Source organism: Pleurodeles waltl, chromosome 8 (genome assembly GCF_031143425.1).
Source record: "Pleurodeles waltl isolate 20211129_DDA chromosome 8, aPleWal1.hap1.20221129, whole genome shotgun sequence".
In the NCBI taxonomy this organism is placed as follows: Eukaryota; Metazoa; Chordata; class Amphibia; order Caudata; family Salamandridae; genus Pleurodeles; species Pleurodeles waltl.
Window position 1 is genome coordinate 1,352,251,118 of NC_090447.1, and position 24,259 is coordinate 1,352,275,376.

The following is a 24,259-nucleotide window of genomic DNA, read 5'->3' on the forward strand; positions in this document are numbered from 1 at the left end:
TCCCACTGCAAAGCCCTCATGCGCCATCTGGCATGCTTGACCAACAGGATGCAGGAAGCCATGAGTCCCAGAAGCCTCAGAGTCTGTCTCACCGAGATCCAGGATAGAGGCCGAAACATCGGAATCATAACCTGAATATCCTGAACCCCGCTGATCGGGAGGATAAGCCCGATACTGCACTGTGTCCAGAATAGCCCGGTTGAAAGAAAGCTTCTGAGAGGGAGGCAGGTGTGACTTCGGCACATTTATAGTGAACCCCAGTGAATGCAAGAGGTCCGCCGTCGTCTGGAGGTGGGCGACGAGAGCCTGGGGCGTAGGAGCCTTCAACAGCCAATCGTCCAGGTAGGGGAAGACTGAAATCCCTGACCTGCGCAAATGAGCTGCCACCACTGCCATCACCTTTGTGAACATCCGAGGGGCACTGGTGAGACCGAAAGGAAGCACGGTAAACTGAAAGTGCTCATGGCCCACCTTGAACCGCAGGTAACGCCTGTGGCTTGGCAGGATAGGAATATGGAAATACGCATCCTGCAAATCCAACGCTACCATCCAGTCTCCTTGGTCTAGGGCAGACAAAACCTGAGCAAGAGTGAGCATCTTGAATTTCTCCTTCTTTAGGAAGAGATTGACGTCCCTTAAATCCAAAATAGGGCGAAGGCATTTTTTCTTTTTGGGAATCAGAAAGTAGCGGGAATAACAACCACTGCCTACTTCTGATATCGGGACTCTTTCTATGGCTCCCTTGGCCAAAAGAGCCGTAACTTCCTCGCGGAGCAAAGCTAAATGGTGCTCCATCAGCCATTCTTTGGTCGGAGGGATAGAAGGAGGGAAAGACTGGAAGGGAAGGGAGTAGCCCTTCCGTATGATCTGCAGGACCCACTTGTCCGTGGTGATGGAAAGCCAGTGAGGGAGATGAAAATGAATCCTCCCTCCAACTGGACGGACGTGATCCTGCAGAACCACACTAGGAGGGCTTGGGCGCAGTGGAGGGGGGCTGTGTGGCGGTCGGCCTCTGGCCAGACCCTCTGGGTCTGATGGTACCATGACCACGTCCTCTTCCGGGATGCTGTGAAGCCTGAGGACGATGGCTAAACTGTGGCTGGCGTGGCACTACGCCCCTTCCGAAGCCTCGGAAGAGGCGAAAGACAGACTGCTGTTGTGCCGGCGTTGAAAGGCCCAAGGATCTGGCCGTCGCTCGAGAATCCTTGAACCTCTCAAGCGCGGAGTCTGCCTTTTCGCCAAAAAAGGCGAGAGCCATCAAAGGGCATGTCCATCAAGCTGGACTGGACATCGCCTGAAAAACCAGTAGAACGTAGCCAGGCGTGGCGACGAAGGGCCACTGACGATGAAATCGCTCTGCCCAGCGAGTCGGTCGTGTCCAAGCCTCACCGGATTGTAAACTTGGCTGCATCTCTCCCATCCTTTACCGCTTGGGTGAGAGTGTCCCGTACGCCCTCCGTTTCCTGGGGCAGCACTTGCACCACCATATCCCATAAAGTATGGGAATAACGGCCCAATAGGCAAGCGGTGTTTACAGACCTCAATGCCAGGCTAGAGGAAGAAAACATCTTCTTCCCAAGCTGATCTAGCCTCTTGAATTCCCTATCCGGGGGAGCGGAAGGAAAGGCACCACATGAAGTAGAGGCTTGGACAACCAAGCTCTCAGGAGTGGGGTGTTGTGTCAGGAAACTAGGGTCGCTGGGAGCGGGTCTATGGCGGCGGCCGACCGTCCTATTCACAGGAGCCCCTGTGCTGGGTTTGGACCACGTACCCAGAAGGACATTTGTAAGAGCCTCACTGAAGGGCAACAACGGTTCCGATGTTGACACCCCCGGCTGAAGCACTTCTGTCAGGATATTTGTCCTGACTGGCACCGTAGGCAAATCTAGGTCCAAGACCTCAGCTGCCCTACGCACCACCATAGCGAAAGAAGCCCCCTCCTCTGTAGCCACATTAGGAGGAGAGAGCATACCAGTATCTGGAGATGTGTCCAGTCCACTGGCCTCCCCTAGATCCACATACCAGTCCTGCTGCAATCCTGATTCTAAAGGGTCCTCAGACCCCTCCCATTCCTCTCCTGCATCTGGCTGTTCCAAATAATGCTCAGACAATGATCTGGGCCGAATCAGCTCTGTCGAAGTCGGAGTCGACGTCGCTCCGGCTCCGGATCATCCGGATTAAGGATAGGGCTGCCACCGGTGGGCGGAATCGTCGACGTCGGACCCAGCGCCGAAGGAGGTCGACTGTGTGATACCGGCGCCGGTCCAGATCCGTTATCGTATCCTGAGGTCCCCAACGGCGCCGAGGCCGAAGCCGCCGGTGTCGAATCCAAAGGGGCCACTGCTGACCCCGCGGGGCCCGAAGACCCACCCGAGGGTAACGCCCACTCAAAGACGAGACGCATGGCCTCGTAAAATTCTTTAATTTGAGTGGGGTCGATCCGGTCCCCGGAAAGGGGGGAAGACACAGAGTCGATCCTGGCGACGGCTCTGCAGAACCGCGCTCGGAACGTCGACGTTCCCTAGATGCCTCGTCGGTCGACGGGCGTGGCGAAGACGAAGTACGCTTGGACTTCTTCTTCTTCTTGTGTCTCTTACCTTCCGATGACCTCGAATGTGAGGAAGAGGACTTGGGGCTCCGGGAGCTGTGCCGCGACCTCCTCCTACTGCGAGACCGTGACCTCCGCGGAGTCGCGCCGACCGAAGACGAATGTCGGGCCGCAAGAAGCTTAAGGGATCTCTCCCTCAAGGCCTTCGGCGCCATGGCCCGACAATCGGAGCACGAGGTGGAATCGTGGTCCTTGTCCAAGCACCAAAGACAAACTCGGTGCGGATCCGTCACCGACATGGTGCGATGACACGCACCACACGGCTTGAATCCTGTCTTTCTCGAAGACATGACTCCAAACAGTCAAAAAAGCGTCAACAAACCGTCGAAGCAGGGTAGCTCTTTCCAAAACTGCGCTTAACTGGCGCGGAAGGAAAAGAACTGACGTACGCGCGCCGAGACGGCGTCTATATAGACAACCGTGACGTCATAGACGACTCCAACGACGCTGACGACGCACGCGGAGCTGGTCGACGCATGCGGATCCGAACGACGCTGTCCGACGGCGCGCGCGCAGGGTACTGCTCAGAAAAAACTCCGGATTCGAAGCGGACGCCAGGGAATTCTAAGGTAAGGAAGCTGCAGCTAGAAGTCTCTATCAGATGAGATATTTACCTGCGTTCTCTTCTTTAGTCCAACGTTTGGGTTGCTCTGTCTAATTGCTTTTCCATGCTTCCCTGGAAAGTTGTTTTCTTTGCACCTGTACCCCAAGGACGGTGCCCGTACATATTGCTGTTTCCTCAAAAAGGAACAGAAGGTTTCTAGTGTGAAATGATCCTCTACAATATCACTGAGACAATTAAGAACTCTGGCATATATGAACACAGACCTTAGGGACCTCTGAGTTCATAAGAACATTTTCCTCAACAAGACTGACTTAGAGACCCAAAGCTAAAATGGAGCGCCTCTTTAGCATGACAAGCTACTGGAGCCTTTGGACCTGCCCTCAAATGTTGGAATTTTATCCTCTTCGTTTTGAAAGAGAAAGGTATAAGTTGGAAGGTTTCATTAGCTTCCAACGTCATAGATTTTTATCAGCATTTGCTCCCCAGTGCTTCCACAGTACTCGCTGACTGATTATAAACATGGCAGTTAACTAAGAATGGTATAACAATAAAGGTATAGGCTAAATACCATTCCAGGGTCGCCTTTAGGCTTGTAATCAGTCGGCAAGCAGTGCAGAAGCACTGGAGAGCGAGTACTGATAAAAATATTGAAAAAAAAAATGCTATAAACAGTAAAGCAATGTTATTCTGAAGCATTCATTTTTCAGATGCCATTGTCAGTGCTTGCAACCTAGTGACACCTGGTCACTCGCAGAGTGTAAAATAATTAATTATGAATTCCAAAGGATGCTGAAGCTCACAACTAAATATCAAACAGAACAAGCATTTGCAGTGCAATAGGTCTCACATTGGCAAGAGTTAAAGCTATTGGAGCTGTAAATGACAATGTCTTTTACCATCTTGTGTTTTGGTTTGGAGTAGATGTATGAGCTGTGAAGAGTAACACAAATCATAATATGGTTCCTGGGAATAATGGCCAGATCATCCTTCCATAGATTAGAAAAAAGAAAATTACTTGAAAGCCCGATGGTCACTGCGCACAGAAGAAGCTCAGTGAAACCTTAGCACAGTGTACTTTAACTAAAAAAAAAAAAATAGTCAACAGTTGTGAAGGGTGGGGTCTGATGTGAGACAAGCGCTGGGCCGCCACTTCAAGTCACAGCAGAGGATGATGATGATGGCGGCTAATCGCATGCAACCATGTAATCACAAGCAGCTGTAATGAAAATAGATGTTTTTGACCGCTGACTTTGTGATGCACCACTGTGCATATTAGTTGTTCAGTGTTCACCAGTTGCAGATTACATTTTGTATTCAGTTTAGCTGCCTATTGGCTTTATCGTGGCATTAGACATTGCAGTTGAGATGTGTTTTTCCACATGGTAAACTAAGCTTGTTTCTTCGTATTTCTCTCACCGAACACGAACAGTTCATGATAAGAAAGTACATATTTTTTGTTTTCTTCAGTGCAGGGAACAGTTCGGCCTTGGAAGAAGAGTCTTGAAAGGTTGCCCAATTTTCAACGTTTTTCTTCCAACTTTGACCTATAGTAGCCAGCATGTTTGAATATTTCCATCTGAGGGGGAGGGCCTTTCAGAAGGCTCTTTGCATTGTTGTTTAAACTATAAAAGAGTTGGCCCTGCTCAGTAGCGAAGGAATTTCCATGACCTCAGTCTGTGTCGAATGCCTGACACAGACACTTGTCCCGTGAGGGTGGCTATCTCTTTCTCGCAGTTGAATGGGGTCATCTTCTTGCTGGCATGAGAAAGATGAAGAGCTTGGCAGGCCCTACAGTGATGAATTTTTACTTTATCCTTTGCTTTGCAATTATGCTATAATATAATCACATATATTTGCTGTGTACATTGCAGTTGAGAATCATTTTGATATATTTTCCGTTCATTGCTGTGACTATTTTTACACATGTGTTTTCGACCTACTAATCTTCATTTGTTAGGAACCTTGTAGATGACGTAATAATAAATGTCTTCTTTGAATTAAGAAGTGCATTCCAGAGATTTTTGTTTGTCAGCTCGGTCATTAGTTAAAACAAAACAGAAGCCCACGCTTTGTTGAATCTAAAACAACCTCACCACTGCTCGAATCCCAGGCTCAGAGTCACTGCCTTCACTCCAATTATTATTGTAGTTGGACAGCTCCTGTTGGTGCAGCATCTCAAGTAAAAGCAGGCACTGAGGATCTCTAATTGTGTGACTCTGCCTTACAGTGCGGAGCTTTTTGGAGTGACGAGATTAGCCTGTAGAAAAGGACCTGAATGTTCCCCCTCTTTGAAATAATGACATGAACTGTCATATTGCCGCAGTTGTTTTTAGTAAATTGAATCATGTGGCTAAGTGGTGCAATGGAGTAATTACCAAAATAACTCAATCGTTTTTGTCGGCTGCGCGCTGAGGAATAGGTTTTTGTTGAAAATCGATGACCAGCAACCTTCCCAAATGGCACTTTCAGCCATAAGCTCCCATGCATTTTAGAGAGCCAGAATGTTATTCGCCAGTAGAAAGTATATTAAAAAGACCAACTTTGTGTCCAAATCGAACCCAGAGAGAAGCAAGATGGTGATGTTTTCTTTGTGTGCCCTGTTAGCAGTATTACCGTGTTTGGAGGAGTCCTCCGCTACTGGCAACTGTAAGGTGGCTGTCTCAGATTTCACAAAGTGCACCAGGATAGTAAGACGGCATCAGGCTTCCCAAGATGCTTCAGTACAACGAACATAAAAAGCACCCTTCAGACATAATATAACAAGCAGCGAAAGGAAAGGGGGTTTGGGGAAATCCAAGCAAAAACAGGAAGACCTTTAAGTTTGAAGTCCGAGAAAGAAAATAAAGGCCAGCTTGTAAACAGTATTAAAACACATAAAAAGTAGCTGCCCCCGTCTTGTGCTTAGAACAGCTTAGCAAGTGAGCATTGTTTTCAAATTCACAAAGGGTTCACAGAGCGCACAGTTACTCTGTGTACTCCTTGTCAGATTCCACCCACCCTGCCAAACTGTACTGCAGGAGTCTGCCCAGGGGTTAGAATGGTGGCTGCACAGTGGGTGTGCGGCAGCCGTCCGTAATGTAAAAAAAAGGGTTGTGAGCAGCATGGTAGCCAAGCATAAAACAAAAAAATAGGCTTGTGACGTACAGCGTCCATGAAGCGGGTGCCACGCTAATCAAGCCCAAAATACACAAACACTTGAGGAAAATGCACAGTTAAAATGAAGCCTCTAGGCCATGAGCCGGGTGCTGCGCTGAGCAGGAAATGCTTGTCCGGAATGTAAACGAACAGGGAAGAAATAATAAAATAGTCCCTCCAAGAAACAGATTAAGATTTAAAGCGCAAAGATACAGAAGTTGGTCCCTGCACCCTGAGAGTAAATGAAAGTCAAAAAGAGGGGACAAAGAGGAAGGATTGCCTATTAGCAAGCAAGTATTTTTGAAGGACACTGACAGATAAATGACAAGCAACAGGTGGAGTTGAACCCCAAAACAGGTTGCTAAGCAACAGTGGAAGTGCACCCTAAGCTCGATCTAAAAACGTAACACTAAAATACTCAAGTGTGCTTATTCAAAATGTGATTGACAATGTTGCAAGCCATTGTCTAATGAGTCCATGGCAAAACACACCAGTGGCTGAAGGTGGCTGACCCAAAGCACCTTACATTAAGTATGGATTGCAATACGTTCCCTGTGAATGATGAAAGCACCATACAAAATAAACCTAAAAATGTCTGTGAGGAAAATCAAGGGAATTCAGTGGAAAGGACAATATTCTAAATGCACCCTATTAAACATCCATTATAGTTTCTTACACTTGTACATCTGGTTTCCAGTTGTCTTCTTGGTGACAATTATTCTTTGGTGGTTTTTTTTACATCATAATAACATTGTTCCACAAAACTGAAACATAGTTTGTGATTGAATGTAAATCATGACACTTCAAACAGTAACCAAAACAAAAGTGTTCATTATTTAAATGTAGTAACTTCCAGATCAAAGTCACCTAATATCAAACAAGCAAAAGAGTGTCTTAAAAAAATCACAATGGTCTTTGTAAATAAAAGCCTACATCTCTTAAATACATTGGATGATTTCTATGATTCCGCTGGAAGGCACACATAAAAAAGCTTTTGGTTGCTACATTCTCCTTTGGCATCGAGTAATTAGGGAAATATGTTTTACCTCTTTTGCAAATTCATTCCGGGACTTCATGTTTAGGTTTCCCCCAAGGCCTCTGATCAAGCTAATGACAAACTGGCCACGGTCACTGCACCCATGCAAGTGTGACAGCCCGTTCAAAACAGTTCCAACAAGGCTGGTTTCTAACACAAAGTCATTCTGGAAATTGAAATAAAAAAACATACATTAAAAAAGCACACTACGATCTTTCTATGAATTAGTACTGAGCTAAAGCTACACCTATTCTCATGTGTAGATAAATTTGAAAACATGAAAATAATGAAAATAGCTACTCACATTCTTTTTACTGCACATTCTTTCGTCCTATATAAAAATATGATGGAACCCTCGATTGATTTGTACAATTCGAAATGCTTCATAGTATCATCGAAGAACAGTGTTATGTAAATATGTGCCTGTTTTCTTGTCATTTGAAAATGGCTTTCCTGAGTCAGAGGCCGTACGCAACGCAGAAGTAAGGAAGAACGGTATTCGTGAAACGGTGCCCAAGTGAGTCCCCCAATTTCTTTAATTAATGAATGTAAGGAAATGCCTCCTTGGCATGGTTACCCCCTATTATTTGAAAGTGTGCTGAGGCCTGCTAACCAGGCCCCAGCACCAGTGTTCTTTCCCTAATCTGTACTTTTGTATCCACAATTGGCACACCCTGGCATCCAGGTAAGTCCCTTGTAACTGGTACCCCTGGTACCAAGGGCCCTGATGCCAGGGAAGGTCTCTAAGGGCTGCAGCATGTCTTATGCCACCCTGGGGACCCCTCACTCAGCACAGACACACTGCTTGCCAGCTTGTGTGTGCTAGTGGGGATAAAAAGACTAAGTCGACATGGCACTCCCCTCACGGTGCCATGCCAACCTCACACTGCCTATAGGTATAGATCAGTCACCCCTCTAGCAGGCCTTACAGCCCTAAGACAGGTTGCACTACACCATAGGTGAGGGCATAAGTGCGTGAGCACTATGCCCCTACAGTGTCTAAGCAAAACCTTAGACATTGTAAGTGCAGGGTAGCCATAAGAGTATATGGTCTGGGTGTCTGTCATGCAGGAACTCCACAGCACCATAATGCCTACACTGAAAACTGTGAAGTTTGGTATCAAACTTCTCAGCACAATAAATGCACACTGATGCCAGTGTACATTTTATTTTTAATATACACCCCAGAGGGCACCTTAGAGGTGCCCCCTAAAACCTTAACCGACTACCAGTGTAGGCTGACTAGTTTTAGCAGCCTGCCACACACCAGACATGTTGCTGGCCACATGGGTAGAGTGTCTTTGTCACTCTGTGGCTAGTAACAAAGCCTGTACTGGATGGAGGTGCTTCTCACCTCCCCCTGCAGGAACTGTAACAACTGGCGGTGAGCCTCAAAGGCTCACCCCCTTTGTTACAGCACCCCAGGGCACTCCAGCTAGTGGAGTTGCCCGCCCCCTCCGGCCACGGCCCCACTTTTGGCGGCAAGGCCGGAGGAGATAATGAGAAAAATAAGGCGGAGTCACTGGCCAGTCAGGACAGCCCCTAAGGTGTCCTGAGCTGAGGTGACTCTGACTTTTAGAAATCCTCCATCTTGCAGATGGAGGATTCCCCCAATAGGGATAGGAATGTGCCCCCTCCCCTCAGGGAGGAGGCACAAAGAGGTTGTAGCCAACCTCAGGGCTAGTAGCCATTGTCTACTAACCCCCCAGACCTAAACACACCCCTAAATCGAGTATTTAGGGGCTCCCAGAACACAGCAAGATAGATTCCTGCAACCTAAGATGAAGAAGGACTGCTGAGCTGAAAAACCTGCAGAGAAGACAGAGACACCAACTGCTTTGGCCCCAGCTCTACCGGCCTGTCTCCCCACTTCTAAAGACACTGCTCCAGCGACGCGTTCCACAGGGTCCAGCGACCTCTGAAGCCTCAGAGGACTACCCTGCATCTAGAAGGACCAAGAACTCCAGAGGACAGCGGCTCTGTTCCACAAAGACTACAACTTTGCAACAAAGAAGCAACTTTGAAACAACACACGTTTCCCAGCCGAATCGTGAGACTTTGCACTCTGCACCCGACGCCCCTGGCTCGACTTGTGGAGAACAAACACCACAGGGAGGACTCCCCGGCGACTACGAGACCGTGAGTAGCCAGAGTTGACCCCCCTGAGCCCCCACAGCGACACCTGCAGAGGGAATCCCGAGGCTCCCCCTGACCTCGGCTGCCTGCTTCAAAGACCCGACACCTGGTAAAGACACTGCATCCACAGCCCCCAGGACCTGAAAGATCCGACCTCCAGTGCAGGAGCGACCCCCACGTGGCCCTCTCCCTTGCCCAGGTGGTGGCTACCCCGAGGAGCCCCCCCCCCCTTGCCTGCCTGCATCGCTGAAGAGACCCCTTGGTCTCCAATTGAAACCTATTGCGAACCCGACACTTGTTTGCACACTGCACCCGGCCGCCCCCGTGCCGCTGAGGGTGTACTTTTTGTGCTGACTTGTGTCCCCCCCCGGTACCCTACAAAACCCCCCCTGGTCTGCCCTGCGAGGACACGGGTACTTACCTGCTGGCAGACTGGAACCGGGGCACCCCCTTCTCCATTGAAGCCTATGCGTTTTGGGCACCACTTTGACCTCTGCACCTGACCGGCCCTGAGCTTCTGGTGTGGTAACTTTGGGGTTGCCCTGAACCCCCAACGGTGGGCTACCTTGAACCCAACTTTTAACCCTGTAGGTGGTTTACTTACCTGCAAAAACTAACAAACACTTACCTTCCCAGGAACTGTTGAAAATTGCAGTGTCTAGTTTTAAAATAGCTATATGCCATTTGTGTGAAAACTGTATATGCTATTTTGCTAATTCAAAGTTCCTAAAGTTCCTAAGTGAAGTACCTTTCATTTAAAGTATTACTTGTAAATCTTGAACCTGTGGTTCTTAAAATAAACTAAGAAATATATTTTTCTATAAATAAAAAAAAACCTATTGGCCTGGAATTGTCTTTGAGTGTGTGTTCCTCATTTATTGCATGTATGTGCACAACAAATGCTTAACACTACCCTCTGATAAGACTACTGCTCGACCACACTACCACAAAATAGAGCATTAGAATTATCTATTTTTGCCACTATCTTACCTCTAAGGGGAACCCTTGGACTCTGTGCATGCTATTTCTTACTTTGAAATAGTACATGCAGAGCCAACTTCCTACAATGAAGAAACCAAGATTTGCCTTAAGTGACAAGAAAACCATCAGCCCCACTGTCAGCAGACCTAATCAGCACCTGGAATACCAGGTACACACACATATCCTGTACTCAGAGGTAGTTCAGTACTGTGGGCACAAAAATGTCATGAAACTATCTGAGGCTAAGCTAAACAAAACGATGGGGGCTTGCAGCCTTCAGAAGGAAACTTATGTCCTAGAAGAAAATACTACAAAGCTGCAACCAAAGCCTTGTTTAGAGTATAACATGGGAATGTGCAATGTAATACACGTGATACTGCCAACAGGATATTCACCACCTTCCAGTGGGCTGGAACTAGGGGTGCAGGAGGGGCTGCAGAACACCCTTAAAACTTCAAAGAATTGAGAGGGAGAATGAGCAACAAAGGGTCCATCCAAAAGATTTTCTTCTGGCAACATTTTTTGTGTTTTAAATGAAACACTGTCAAATATTCCCTATGCTGTTAACGAGGGGATGCTATTGAACTGAACCACCACCTTAAAAATCATTCCAACAACACTGTTTGTAGCAAAGTATTCCATCATCCAAATGATAAATAAGGCCCTACATTTGTCCATCGTTAGCATGTATTTTCTAGATGCACATGCTTTGAATTATTCTCCATCATGAGGATCCGAATACTCAGTCCATGAAGCATTTCAATAAAGGAGCACATTTAATATGATAGGAAACTGCACCAGTTTTTGGACTCGTCTCTTAAGTCATGCTATCTACATTTGCACAGAGTATGTCCGCTACTGCCACTGAAGTGAGAGGGCTCTTACACCCTTGTCCTGTGAAGCCATGTTCAAAATCTAAAGCAGTAGTGTGCCACATATATAAAGGTTCTCTGGGAAGGAGGACAAGTGGCATGCAAGTCTATGAGCAAATCCTCTAATGTATTTTGATGTAGCCTGGCTATAGCAATTCAGAAATCATGGTGTGAGGTCCAAGCCCAGTAGGTTATGGTGATTATATGGTCCTCTTCTTAAATCACTAGGCAAGCATGCACCCAAGTCCGAAATTCTCTAGTACAGACATGACTAACAGGTGAGTGAACCAAATAAGTTTGGTGAAGGTAATAGGGTACATTCAGTGCACCAATTTGGTTACAAACCTGGAGAATTGCAGAAAAGTAAACTAAACATTCAGGATGAAAAGTTTTTCATTGTGTCGTGGTTGCCAATATCTGTTATTTAGCCCAGATTTGTCTTGTTCTGTGATGACGCAAAGAAATCCAGTTATGGTATGCCATGTGCTGCAAAGGTTCCTTTTACTTGAGCAGTGCCCATCTCCCCTCCGTGATGTGCACTGTTGACTAGGCTCAGGGGATATGCTAGTTCAGGTGTCAAGCTGGATTGTGCTCGGGATCACATGAACGTGTTTCTGAATAATCAGTTCCCCTCAACTTCTAAGCTTCCTTAGAAAGCTCTACAAACCTCATTACCTCCTACTTCCTGAAATATACTGGTTACCTCTGACTGTTCTGGCAATCTTTTCATTTATGGACACAAAAGGATGATGGACGGAGTGCTGAAACAATGCAAACACTCACCCCCAGTCACAGATCTGGGTTTAATCCATCGTTCTTTTGCTCACCGTGCCACCCCAGTTTGGACCCAGCCATATGCAAATCAGTCTTGACCCTGTTCCTCATGGGAACAGTACAGCCCGAACTGCCAAGCCAGGTCCTCACTGGACCGGAAACAAGCATCCTGGGACCGGTTTCAGGGTTTCACCCTTCATCAGCCAGGCTAGCTTGAATCCAGTGGCACAGTGAGCAAGGAACCCACGGGCATACACTTCCCACTTAGGGCAACTTTAGTAACACAAAAGGATGCTACCTTAGAAAGCTCTACAAACCTCATTACCTCCTACTTCTTGAAATACACTGGTTGCCTCTGACTGTTCTGGCAATCTTTTCATTTATGGTTTGAACGAAACTTGAAGTGCGATACACAGTGCTCAGCACACCAAGAACACTGTGCTCAGAAGACTTTCCTGTTATGCTTGTTCTTTCATAGTTAAATGTTTAAGATGTAAGATACTGCACAAAGACAGTTTAAAAGACTAGTGCTGCTTATGGTACTAGGGAACACATCTGCCCTTCGATTGTTCTGAGATACTTTAAATGCTGCTGCCAGAGTGAATGAGCCTCCCAATTTCCTTGTTGCCTCTGAGAAACCAACATGTTCCTGATTGGTCCTCATTCACAGCTTTCAACATGGGGCTGAGAAAATACAGAATGACATCCATCCCAACAGTGATTAATACATTGGTAATGGCAACCAACGTCAACTGGGACACACTCTATATGTTGTCTGATGGTGTTGCCATAACTGTCTGTGTTTAAGTTGGCTCCTCAGAACTTCAGGATTTGCATCATTCTCATACCACTTAGGAGGTATTGCTCACTGCAGTTAAGGCATGGGTAGTATGGAAGAAAAAGTAACTTACCTCTGGTAATAATCTTTCTGGCGGATACTCTATCTACGTGCAGATTCCTCACGTGTAGAACAAACCCCAAGTGTCACAATGGGTACGGACAACTTCAAAGACATGATGACACATGTAGGGACCACTGGACTCGGTGCTGCCAGTGATGTCAGGCGATGCCTACGAGACAATAAAGAGCCAGCCCTGGTGCACTGTCAGTTTCCCTCCATTTTCTCCAGGCCTTCGAGGCGAGAGAGAAATTAATATTCTGAGAAATTGCAGTACCAATAAAATTGTAATTTAGATCACATCAGCTGCCCCTATAAATCCATCATCAATCAGGAAGGGGGCAGGTTGGTCTGGAATCTGCAGGTAGACAAATTATCTACCAGAAAGATTCTGTAGGTAAGTAACTTTTTCTTCTGATGGATACTTCTACCTGCAGAGTCCTCACCTATAGAACAGATTACACAGCAATACCCTGCCAAGGAGGCGGGTTAATGGATGATTTTGACAAAAAAATCCTGCACGACGGAGCAACTGAAGTATTCATCCCTGCTCATCTCCTTATAAAGACATTAATGCTCACCAAAGGTATGCAAGAAAGCCCACATTACTACCTTACAAATCTCTGTAATTGGGATTGTGCATTAGAGCAGAAGTGGTGGCCTTGGTCCTGGTGGAATAGGCTCCGATCACTTCAGGGGGCTTCTCTGTGGCTAGGACATAGCAAGTCTTAATGCAGAGGCTGATCCAAAGGGGTGAGATCCTTTTCTGGATCTCTTTTCCCATCAATAGCCCCCAAGGATCTGATCCTTATTCCTTGGTACGGTCCAGGTAATAATTGACCACCCACTGAGGTTCCAATCGATACAAATTTTGCTTATCCTTCGCTTGATGAGGTAGAGAATAAAAGGCTGCAACACATACCTGTCTGAGAAGCACATAGTGAATGGCTAAGGGCATGCAATTCACTGACCCTACTAGAAGAAGAGATGGCAAACAAAAAAAACAGTTCTGAGGGTAAACATACGAACAGTACAGCTGTACAGGGGCTCAAAAGGAGTCCCCATCAAAAAATGTAAGAACCAGATTCAAATCCCATTTAAGAACTATGAAAGGAGTGGGAGAAAAGATTAGTCATGATCTTAAGAAAATGAATGACAACATGGGACTTAAAGAGGGGTGGCTGACCTGGCAGACATGGGAAAGCAGACAAGGTGGCTAAATAGACCTTCATAGTGCCAATGGCACATCCCCTTGTGCGAGGGAAAGTGCAAACTCAAGTACTTGGGATAGCTTAGCCTGCACAGGATCCACACCATTGTCTGCGCACTAGGCAACAAAATTGCTCCATCTGCCAGGGTGTACTGATTTAGTGTAGCTGCGACATGCAGATAATATGACTCTTTCCACCTCTAGTGGCATGTGAAAGGAGCTCTGTTGTCCCCGCTCAATCATACATAGGCAGAGGCCTTGGAGATTAGGGTGCAAAACCATCCCCACCCCGACAGAAAGAAAAGGTCTGGCCTGAATGACGGGCAGAACTGTGGACACGTAGAGAAGCACAGCAGGACTGCATACCACATCCTTCTTGGCCAATCTGGGGCTATGAGAATGGCTTCGGCCCGGTCTTTGCAACTCTTCCTCAGAACCAGAGGATTTAAGGGTATGGGGAGACCCCAAGTGCAGCTAGAAGTTCCCTTCCTCTGAAACGTGTCCACCTAAGCTCCCCTCAAAGGATACTGGAGGGTGCAGAGTTTCTTGCACTGAGCATTTTCCGAAGAGGCGAACCTCCTGAGGAGTCATAAACGTAGTGCATGCACCCGTTTTCACTACAGGTCACTGCACCAGGTCACTATAATTCACCCCTATCGTAGGCCCTCTCAGCCTAGAGGGCAGGGTGTAGGTACCTGTGTGTGAGGGCATCCCTGCACTAGCAGAGGTGCCCCCACAAACTCCAGATCCATTTTCCTGGACTTTGTGAGTGTGTGGACGCCACTTTACGTGTGTACTGGACATAGGTCACAACCTGTGTCTAGCTACATAATGGTAACTCCGAACCTGGGCATGTTTGGTATCAAACATGCCGGAATCATACCCCAGTACTGTTGCAAGTATTGGAAGCATGACTCCATACACTCTGGGGGCTCCTTAGAGGAGCCCCAGCAGTACTACCACCAGTCTTACAGGGTTTTCCAGGCATCCCAGCTGCTGTCACCCCTCAGACAGGTTTCTGCCCTTCTGCTGCTTGATCAGATCAAGCCCAGGAAGGCCGAACAAAGTATTTTCTTTCGCAGAAGGAGGTAACACCCTCTCCCTTTGGAAGTGGGTGTGACTGGCTTGGGAGGGGTAGCCTCCCCCAAGCCACTGGTTTGCTTTGAAGGGCACATTTGATGCCCTCCGTTCATAAAGAACAACTTAATTACCTTTGGTAACGAATTATCTGGTAGAGACTATCTAGCTGCAGATTCCTTACCTTAGAATTCCCGGACATCAGCTTCGAATCCGGAATTTTACTGCTTAGCAGTACCCTGCGCGCGCCGTCGGGTGGCGTAGTACGGGTCCGCGTGGCGTCATCAGCATCGTTGGAGCCGTCTGTGATGTCACAGTTTTCTATATAGACGCCACCTCGGCGAGTGTGCGTCAGTTCTTTTTCCCACAACTTTCCACACCAGAAGCGCAGTCATGGAAGAACCAACAGCCTTTCGTTTTTTCACTTGATTGTTTGAAGAAAAAGACATGCCCTTAAGAAAGGCAAAAATACCAAAACATATACACACATATATATATATATATATATATATATCCTCAGAGTGGGAGGCTTGGGTGGGTGAAAAGGAATCTGCAGCTAGATAGAGTCTCTTCCAGATAATTTGTTACCGAAGGTAAGTAACTTGTTCATCTGATAGAGACTTCTAGATGCAGATTCCTTACCTTAGAATAGATACCCAAGCTATAACTCCTGGTGATGGGTCTTGAGGATATATTTCATACCAGGAAGTCCTGCAGGACTGAGCGGGCAAAATGCCCCTCTCTCCTGACTTGGCTATCCAGGCAGTAGTGTCTCGCAAACGTGTGCAACGAAGCCCAAGCTGCCGCTTGGCAGATGTCAATTACTGGCACTCCACGAGCTAACGCAGAGGTAGCAGGTTTTCCCCTGGTAGAGTGTGCCCTCAAGCCCTCCGGAGGCTGTGTCTTGGCCAAACCGTAGTTTTATGCAGAAAACGGTCCAGTGCGAAATTGACCGTTTCTGTACTGCCCTGCCCTTCCTTGCACCAACGTATCCCACAAAGAGTTGGTCATCCACCCGGAACTCTTTTGTGCGGTCAAGGTAGAACAATAACGCACTTTTTGGGTCCAGCCAATGGAGACACTCCCCTTCCTTAGAGGAATGCAGCGGCACAAAGAAGGTGGGCAGGGTGATATTTTCACCCAGATGGAAAGGGGTCATCACCTTGGGGATGAAAGAGGCACGAGTCCTGAGGACTACTTTATCAGGATATATCATGAGATACGGCGGTTTCGACGATAAAGCCTGCAGCTCACTTACTCTCCTGGCAGATGTAATTGCCACCAAAAAGGCTGTTTTTGATAGTGAGCAGCCGGAGGGGACAGTTATGTAGAGGCTCAAAAGGAGCACACATTGAGAAAGTTAGAAGAAGATTAGGATTCCACTGGGGCATGACAAAAAATACACAGGTGGAAACATATGCACAAGCCCTTTTAAAAATCTTTGTACGTTGGGAGATTTGAACAAACATGAGTGGTCGGGCAAGCGTAGAACAGCCATTAAGGCAGCAGTATAGCCCTTGAGAGTCCCTAAAGATTAACCCTGTTGGGCGAGAGATAGAATAAACAAAAGGATTTTAGATAGAGAAGAAGAAAGAGGATCAATAGACCTCTCTGTACAATATGAAACAAAACGTTTCCACCAGCAGGCGTAAATTGTCTTAGTAGAGGGATGCCTGGCTGCCAGAATGACATCACACACTTCGGAAGGGAGGTCATAAACCATTAACTGACGCCGCTCAACCTCCACGCATGAAGTCGTAAAGTTGACAGGTTCGGGTGGAGAACCTTCCCCTGCTGCTGCGACAGAAGATCATCCTGAAGAGGCAACCTGATTGGAGGACACATGCTCATTTTGAGAAGCTCTGGATACCAGACTCTCCGTGCCCAATCAGGAGCCACTAGGATTACTTGGGCCCAGTCGTTCTTGATTTTCTTGAGAACTCTGGGCAAAAGTGGTATGGGCGGAAAGGTGTACAGGAGGCCTGAACTTCACTCGCAACGAAAAGCATTGCCTAGCGATAGCCCCCTTGGAAACTCCAACACGCAATACTGCTGACAGTGCGTGTTCTCTACGGAGGCAAACAGATCTAACCAAGGCTCTCCTCACTTCCAAAAGAGTCCTTGCGCCACCTCCGGATGGAGACAACATTTGTGATCCACTAAGCATCGTCGGCTGAGTTCGTCCACCCTGGCGTTCAGAGAACCTGCCAGGTGTTGAACCACCAGTGTGATGCCCTGGTGTTCCAGCCATGTCCAGAGACGCAGAGCCTCTTGACAAAGGGTCCACGACCTCACACCGCCTTGCTTGTTGCAGTACCACATCGCAGTGGTGTTGTCCATGAACACCTGCACTATCTTCCCTTTCACAACAGGAAGAAATGCCTTTAATGCCACTCAGATCGCTTGAAGCTCCAGCAAGTTGATATGGAGCCCGGATTCCGCCGGAGACCAGAGACCTCTCCCAGATGGCCCCATCCCAGAAGTGACGCATCTGTCACTACTGTAAGATCTGGTTCAGGAAGAGTGAGGAGTCTGCCTTTGACCCAATCGCAGTTAACTAACCACCACTGCAGATCTGAACCACGTTGGTAAGATTTCCCTGATGCTGTGCCCATTGGAACTTCAGGTCCCACTGCAGAGCCCTCATATGCCATCTGGTAAGTTTGACTAACAGGATGCAGGAAGCCATGAGTTCCAACAGCCTCAGAGTCTGTCTCACCGAAATACAGGAAAGAGGCCGATACATTGGTATCATAACCTGAATATCCTGGACTCGCTGCTCGGGAGGATAGGCCCGATACTGCATCCAGAACAGCTCCGATGAAAGTGAGCTTCTGAGAGTGAGTCAGGTGTGACTTCGGCACATTTATAGTGAACCCCAGCGAATGCAGGAGGTCCACCGTCGTCAGGAGATGGGTGACAAGAGCCTGGGGAGTGGGAGCCTTCAACAGCCAATTGTCACGGTAGGGGAAGATTGAAATCCCTGACCTGTGCAGATGAGCTGCTACCACTGCCATAACCTTTATGAAGAACCGAGGGGCACTGCAAGACTGAAAGGGAGCACGATAAACTGAAAGTGCTTGTGGTCCACCTTGAACCGCAGGTAATGCTTGTGGGCGGGCAAGATGGGGATATGAAAATACACATCCTGCAAGTCCAACGCTACCATTCATTCTCCTTGGTCTAGGGCAGACAAGACCTGAGCAAGAGTGAGCATCTTGAATTTCTCCTTTTTGAGGAAGAGACTGACGTCCCTTAAATCCAAGATAGGGCGAAAGCCCTTGTTCTTTTTGGGAATCAAAAAGTAGCAGGAATAACAACCAAAGCCTACTTCTGACATTGGTGCCCTTTCTATGGCTCCCTTGGCCAAGAGAGCCGTAACTGCCTCGTGGAGCAAAACCAAATAGTCCTCCATCAGCTGTTCTTTTGTCAGGGGGATAGAGGGAGGAAAAGACTGGATGGGGAGGGAATAGCCCTTCTGTATGATCTGCAAGACCCATTTGTTCGTTGTGATGGAATGCCAGTGAGGGAGATGAAATTGAATCCTCCCTCCAACTGGACGGACATGGTCGTCCAGAACCACACTAGAAGGGCTTTGGAGCAGTGGAGGGGGGGCTGTGTGGTGGACGACCGCTGGCCTGACCGTCTGGGTCTGATGGTACCACAATGACGTCCTCTCCCGGGATGGTGTGAAGCCTGAGGACGGTGACTGAGTTGTGGCTGGCGTGGTACCGCACCCCTTCCAAAGCCTCGAAAGGGGCGGACGAAAGACTGCTGTCAAGCTGGCCCTGAGAGGCCCAAGGATCTGGCCATAGCTCAAGAATCCTTAAACCTCTCAAGCACGGAGTCTGCCTTCTCACAAAAAAGGCGAGAGCCATCAAAAGGCATGTCCATCAAACTTGACTGGACCTCCCCTGAAAAGCCAGTTGAATGTAGCCAGGCGTGGTGATGTAGGGCCACTGTCGATGCAATCGCTCTACCCAGCGAGTCAGTCGTGTCCAATCCACACCTGATAGTAAACGTGGCTGCATCACTCCCATCCTTGACAGCCTAGGGGAGAGTGTCCCGTACGCCCTCTGGGACCTGGCACCTGTGCCACCGCATCCCATAAAGTGTGGGAGAAATGGCCTAATAGGCAAGAGGTGTTTACTGACCTCAATGCCAGGCTGGAGGAAGAAAACATTTTCTCTGCAAGCTGATCCAGCCTCTTGGATTCCCTATCCGGGGGAGCGAAGGGAAGGCACCACGTGAAGCAGAGGCTCGGACCATCAAGCTCTCCGGGGTGGGGTGTTGGGTCAGGAAACTAGGGTCGCTCGGTGCGGGTCTATGGAGGCGGCCGACTGTCCTATTCACAGGAGCCCCTGCGTTGGGTTTGGACCATGTTCCCAGAAGGACGTCCATTGGGGCCTACATTGGCTCTGATGTAGTCACCCCCGGCTGAAGCACCTCTGTCAGGAGATTCATCCTGACTGGCACCGTGGGCAAGTCTAGGTCCAAGACCTCAGCTGCCCTACGCACCACCATAGCATAAGAAGCTCCCTCCTCCGTAGCCACATTGGGAGGGGAGAGCATGCCAGTATCTGGAGATGTGTCCAGTCCACTGGCCTTCCCTAGATCCTCGTACCAGTCCTGTTTGTGTTCCAGGTCATACTCTAAAGGGTCCTCAGACCCCTCCCACTCCTCTCCTATACCTGGCTGTTCAGAATAAGGCTCAGGCAATGATCTGGACTGCATTGGAGCCGTTGAAGTCGGAGTCAGTGTCGTACGACGTCGCTCTGGCTCCGGATCATCTGGAATGAGAATGGGGCTACCACAGGTGGTGGAGGAAGCGTTGACGTCGGACCCGGCGCCGGAGGAGGTCGACTGTGAAGGACCTGCGCTGGTCTGGGTCCGGTATCAGATCCTGGGGTCCCCAATGATGCTGAGGCCGAAGCCGCCGACGTTGAACTCAATGGGGCCCCTGCTGACCCCACGGGGCCCAAAGACCCACCCGAGGGGGGAGCCCGCTCAAAAACAAGGCACATGGCCTCGTAAAATTCCTTTATTTGTGACATGCTTTCAAACAATCAAGTTTTCTGAAAAAAACGTACGTCGAAGAAAAGGGTAGGTCTTATCCGGATCTGCGCTTAACCAGCTCAGAAGGAAAAGAACTGACGCACACACGCCAAGGTGGCGTCTATATAGACCACTGTGACGTCACAGACGGTTCCGACGATGCCACGCGGAGCTGAACGACGCACGTGGATCTGAACGATGCCACCCGACGGCGCACGTAGGGTACTGCTCAGCAGAAAAATTCCGGATTCGAAGCTGACGCCAGGGAATTCTAAGGTAAGGAATCTCCAGCTAGAATTCTCTATCAGATCCAGTCTACACCGGTTCATGGACCCCCAGTCCCTGCTCTGGAGTGAAATTGGCAATGGAAAGGGAAGTGACCACTCCCCTGTCCATCACCAACCCAGGGGTGGCACCCAGATCTCCTCCAGAGGGTCCCTGGGTTCTGCAATCTTGTTTCCAAAGTTGGCAGGGAACTCTGGAAGCATCTGAGTGGTTAGGCCAGGCAGGTGATGTCAGAGACCCCTCCTGATAGGTGCTTAACTGGTTAGGTGACCAATCCCCCTTTCAGGGATATTTAGGGTCTTCCTCTGGGGTGAGTCCTCAGATTCGGCTTGCAAGATTCCAGAAGGACTCCTCTACAACCGCTGCTTTAACTTCTGGCCACTGGAACCACGACTGGACCACAGCAATCAACGAAGAAGACTATTCTGCATCTTTGTTTCCACATCTCCGGCCAGCTTTGCAACATTTCCTGGGCCGTGCATCCTCAGAAGACTACAACTCTTCAGCCTACACAAGAAGGACTCTCCCTTGGAGTGAAGGAGTCACACCCCTGCAACCGCAGGCACCTACAGAAAGCAATGACCAGCTGCGTGGATCTCCCCTCATCTTGAGCTGCGTGGATCCTGCACCACGGGTGGTGGGCCGGAGTTGGTCCTCTCTGCCAGCTGTCCTACTTTGGTAGAGGTAAGCCCTTGCCTTCCCACGCAGGACAGTACCCCTGTGCACCACGTCTCTTGCAGATGCCAAGGCTTGTTTGCATCTACTCCAAGGGATCTTCAGGTGAAATGTAGCTCTAGCCCCCAACACTCAATCCTGCAAAGCACAACCTCCTGCGTACTTCTCCGGCGGCGTGGGATCCTCTTTTGTAGTGCTACCTGGGCTTCTTCTGCGACTCCTGTGTCCCCGTCCTGTGGGAGTCCTGTGGGTGCTGCCTCTGCTCCTGTGGACTCTCTGTGACACTGAGGCTCCCCTCTTGGCTTGAGTCCCCCTGGGCCTTTCTGGTCCCCGGGAACATCATCCCTTTTCTACTAACCAGCAGTTTGCTTTTGCCGAGGCTTGTTGGTGGAATTCCTGTGCCGACACCCGTATGCAATCTTCCTTCCAGCTTGGGACATCATCTGCATCCATCAGGAACTCTTCTCCGGCTCCAGGAATGCAGTGCTGACCTGTTCTTCATCACTGTCTACCACCTCCTGCAAGTACAGCTGGGTGGGTAGTACCTCCTACTCCTCGTGGACTCCACTGTGACTCTTGGACTTGGTCCCCTCTCTCCACAGGTCTTCTTACTTCAGGAATCCACCGCTGGTTTTCTTGCTGTCTTCTCTGGGTGTAATCTTTCCTTCTTTTGCTCCTTTTGGGTGGTTTGGGGAAATTCCAGTGATTTAATCCTGCTTTTCTGGTCGCTGAGGGGTAATGTGTTATTCACCTCTAGGGTTTTCTAGTACTCCCAGCTCCCCTCAACTTACCTAAGTGGGGGTTCTGTGTTTGCATTCCATTTTTTTTGTATATAGTTTGTCCTCCCCCTAGGGTCACTATTGGTTATTGCTATTTGCACTGTTTTCTAACCTTTTCTATGCTTATCTCCGATTGCAAGTGTATATATTTAGTAAATTACTTACCTCCTTTTGGATGGTTGCCCTTCTAGTATTTTGTGGTATTGAGTTCCAAACATAAAGCACCTTTATTTTTGTGGAACTGAGTGTTTTCTTTCATGTGTGTAAGTGCTGTGCGACTACAGTGGTATTGCATGAGCTCTGCATGTCTCCTAGATAAGCCTTGGCTGCTCATTCACAGCTACCAATAGTATGCCTGGTTTCTAGACACTGCCTACACTTCACTAAGAGAGGATACCTGGACCGGGTATAAGGTGTAAGTACTTTAGGTACCCACCACATACAAGGCCAGCTTCCCACACATAGAATTCTCACTATGTGCTTGCATTAGGGATGGTTCCCACAATAGATAACTGCACTACTTGGGGCACAGCATTTGCCACGCTCTATTCTACTGCGCATGGTACACCAACATTTGACAATCTTCAAGAAGTGTTAAAACAAATTCAAGATGAATACAGGGCTGTCCCGGCCCTAGATTTGGGGATGCAACTAATGGGCAACGTTGCCACTGTCTCTTCAATACCATTAAGTAATCTTAAAGAGGAAGCAGTACCACTAGCAGTGCACATGTGGCTCCGGGACATTCCTGCACAGGATCAAGAACGTAAGCTGCCAAAGATTATCGCCGAGACATACTCTAGTATTGGTTGAGATAGTCAGGGAGTCAGACCTAGTAAACCACAGTTAAAGGGTAAATCCAAAAAAGATTCTACCAAGCAAGCACCTGAGGGTTCTAAAAAATGCTGGGACAAACAAAAACAAACAACTAAAAAAGAAAGGGGAGAATCTACGCATTTGGAGACCCCTCAAAATTGCTATAATCTTAGAAATAGAGATAAGATAATAACTCCTGATAGATATCAATATACTGATATATGCCAATCTTGTTCCTCTCAGGGCTCAACGGATAAGCACAGTGAGAGAGGTGGGCGGTCAGAACAGCAAACTGAGTACGTGAAACCGAGAAAGGAGTCACAAAGATCGTCAGTAGTTTATGTTGAGAAGAGAAACTTCTGCAGCAAAAACCTCAATTAAAAAAAGAAGGGGGCAGAGATCTCTATTCAAAATGAAATACGAAAAGCATTACTGAAGAACAGGAATTAGGCATTGTCCCTGCTAGACAGAGGTCACAATAGTTCGCCGGAATCTTCAAGCATCTAGAGGTGAAAGCAACTAACAACTTTTTCCAAGTCGACATTGCGGACATGCACATCTCCACACCCAATATATTGTATTTCATACATTGGGATATCAAAGTGTTGGAATACATATTACAGGCAATACTTTGGCTGATAAAGCAGCCAAATCAGCAGTAGCTAAGGCTTCTGTTGCTGTAATAACTTGTTCACGGACAAGGTTGGATGATGTAACATTGGCTACTGTGAAAACTTTGGCTGAAAGCAAGCTCATGCCAAAGGCATATCTTGCCAAGTATTTTTACCGCATATCTAGCCTAAAAACTGCCCTAGTAACAATACCAGGGGTGGGTGATCGTCTGATCCCCAATCAAGATCAAAGACCTGAGTTGAATAAAGCAGTGCATGAGGGAGTTGCTTCTGCCCATGCAGGTGTGGCGGCTACTATTTCACTATTACAAGCACATTACTGGTGGCCAGGTATATATAAACAGACCAAGCAGTATGTCCTTAGCTAAAACAACTGTCAGCAAAAAAAAAAGGGTCCAGTGTCAAACGCCCACCGCAGACACCCCTTCTAAATTCCAACAAATGTCTACATTGTGTGTACCTGGATCGCTGTATTCCCTTGTCACATGATGGTACATACAAATACATCCTAGTCGCTGTCAACTCATTCTCCAGGTTTCTATGAGTATGGACAAAATGCTCAGCTGATGCTCGAACTGTTATTAATGATTTGCAAGTCTTTATCGGCACATATGCAGTTGCAGCGTTCCACACGGCCCAGGGCCCTGCTTTCGCCTCAAGGGCATTCAGGGACACCATGGCTTTGTTAAGGGGTCCAACTGTAATATTCATCTCCGTATCATCCT

At 48.0% G+C, this 24,259-nt stretch overlaps 1 protein-coding gene across 2 annotated transcripts in view; it reads right to left on the bottom strand.

Moving 5' to 3' along the window:
* The window catches only part of DYNC2H1 (dynein cytoplasmic 2 heavy chain 1), a 1,541,159-nt gene that overhangs the window by 1,001,469 nt on the left and 515,431 nt on the right, over positions 1-24,259 (bottom strand). For both annotated transcript variants that reach the window (XM_069202358.1, XM_069202357.1), the window contains exon 41: positions 7,355-7,510. In XM_069202358.1, the coding sequence (XP_069058459.1) occupies positions 7,355-7,510 (156 nt within the window). The remainder of the gene's footprint in view (positions 1-7,354; positions 7,511-24,259) is intronic.